This window comes from Acanthisitta chloris, unplaced genomic scaffold (assembly GCF_000695815.1).
Source record: "Acanthisitta chloris isolate BGI_N310 unplaced genomic scaffold, ASM69581v1 scaffold20186, whole genome shotgun sequence".
In the NCBI taxonomy this organism is placed as follows: Eukaryota; Metazoa; Chordata; class Aves; order Passeriformes; family Acanthisittidae; genus Acanthisitta; species Acanthisitta chloris.
In genome coordinates, this window is record NW_008676805.1 from 7,314 (window position 1) to 9,520 (window position 2,207).

General features: G+C 51.4%; 1 protein-coding gene across 1 annotated transcript in view; it reads right to left on the minus strand.

The window, feature by feature from the left end:
• Positions 1 to 458: 458 nt before the first annotated feature.
• Positions 459 to 2,207, minus strand: part of FBXO18 (F-box protein, helicase, 18) — a 19,089-nt gene continuing 17,340 nt past the window's right edge. Inside the window, 2 exon segments of the mRNA XM_009076281.1 lie at positions 459 to 578; positions 1,597 to 1,731. Of these exon segments, the coding sequence (XP_009074529.1) occupies positions 459 to 578; positions 1,597 to 1,731 (255 nt within the window).

Consider the following 2,207-nt stretch of genomic DNA (forward strand, 5'->3'; position numbering starts at 1 on the left):
GGAGCTGTTGCCTCGTTTCTTCCCTCATGGTTTGCTGCAGGAGAAGGGAAATCCCTTTGGCTTCAAGGAAAATCCGTTCCTCTAGGAGCGATGAATGAGTTCCTTGTAAAGTGCATTTCTCTGGGAACAAAGAATTTCTTTGGGTCCTTTCCAGTATTGCATTTCCTCTTCTGGTGGTGGATCAGAGATCTCAGAGTGCTATGATGGAGTGGACAGGGTTTGGTTGCTCCTGCCTGGGGAAAATGCTCCAAAATCCAAGCTGTTGTGTCTGAGAGAGTTTAGACAGTGCATATTCTTCTGCCTGGCCTGGGCACAGCTCCTGAGGGCAAGGCAGGGCTGGAGGAAAGGTCTCACACCTCCCTCTGAGAGCTCCTCTCACAGCTGGGCTGGAATCCTGCTCCAACCTCCACCTGATTTCGGAGCTGGGATGTATCAACAGGACTTCTTGGAGGCTTCCCTCAGAGCTGGCCAGGCTGTTGCTGAGGTGCTGAGGAGGAGGTGAGAGGGGTCAGAGAGCCAAAGCACTGCTGAGTGCAAGTGTGGCACAGGAAACCTCCTCCATCTCTGCTGCCATTGCTCTGTGGGAGGGAGAGAGGAGATCTCAGGGAAGAAGAAAGCTGGAGGGACACAACTTCTGCTTCCAGCCTCAGGCACAGCTCCCTCACACCCAGGGAACAGAACAATGTGCCCAAAGCATGGCAATCCCTTACGGAATCAGAATCATTTAGGTTGGAAAAGACCTTTAAGATCATCAACTGTTCCTCAGCATGGCCAAGGCCACCACTAAACCATGTCCCCGAGTGCCACATCCCTATGGCTGGTGACCCAGCACTGCCCTGGGGGTTGGACAACCCTCTTGAGGAAGAATTTTTCCCTAATATCCAACCCAAACCTCCCCTGGTGCAACCTGAGGTGTTTCCTCATGTCCTATCAGTGCTGTGTCACCTACTGATGGCTCAGAGCCATCTATTGTCTCTTGTCCTGGATCTGAAGCTCCATAGATTCATGTTAACTCTGGAGTTTGGCCTTCAAGCATAGCCTCTGGACAAGGATCCACCCCAGAGCCAGAAGGTGGGATCCAAGCCAAACCTGGGCCCAAGATCCAGGTTGTCACTGGGGGGAGAGGTGCTCTGCCAACCCCTGATGGATGTTCCATGGGCTCAGCAGAGGCTCCAAGAGTCAGATATGGGATGTGACACAACAAAACCCCAAACTGGCTCCACCTGAGACCACAGCGAGGGTCAGGTGAGAGGCTGAGGCTTGAGTGGAACTGTGGGAAGTGCAACATCACCTTGAATCATCCCCAAGGTATGAGTAGAAGGACCTGAGATCCAGCTATGGAATGTTCCCTGCTCAGAACAGGGATTGGACGAGCTCATGAAGGCTCCCAGTCCCAAAATCCCAGGGAAAGGACATCCTCCATGGATCAATGGGAGCTTCTTCCCCACTAGCCTAGAGCTGCACTGCAGTGTATTTGCACACTGTGGCAAGTGAGAGAAGCTCTGGAATGTTTCCATGCAATGCTCCCTGCCCAAAACAGGGACTGGAGCAGCTTGTAGAGGTTCCCAATCCCCAAATCCCAGGGAAAGGACATACATGGGTCAATGGGAGCTTCTTCACCACCAGCCTGGAGCTGCACTGCAGTGTGTTTGCACACTGAGGCACATAGCAAGCAAGGGAAGCTCCATCCTTGGCAGCCTCACTCAGCAGCTCCACACGAAGGAAATACTCCTAAAAAAAAAAATACAAGGAAAAAGGGAATAAGAGCACTCAGAGAGAGCTGAGGGACTGCAACGGGTTGTTCCCTTTAACCCCCTAAGAAGTGACTTGCAGCACAATGGTGTGTTAAAAGTGAAACAAAAAAACCACCAAACTCTTGATGAGAGTTTCATAGTGTGTCAAGGGGTTGGAATGGAGCTTAGACATTACCCAGTGCCAACCCCCTGTCCTGGGCAGGGACACCTCCCACCAGAGCAGGTTGCTCAAGGCTTTAGCCAACCTGGAATGAAACACTGCCAGGGTTGGGGCAGCCACAGCCTCCCCAGGCAACCTGTGCCAGTGTCACACCACCCTCACAGGAAAAAAAACTTCTTCTTAGCAGAATGATACCAAAAATCAAGCAGAATCCAAGAGCAGCTTATTAGGAAGGAAGCAAAGTAAGAATCCTAAAATAATCCTTAGGTGCAGGAATCAGGGCCTTAAATCTT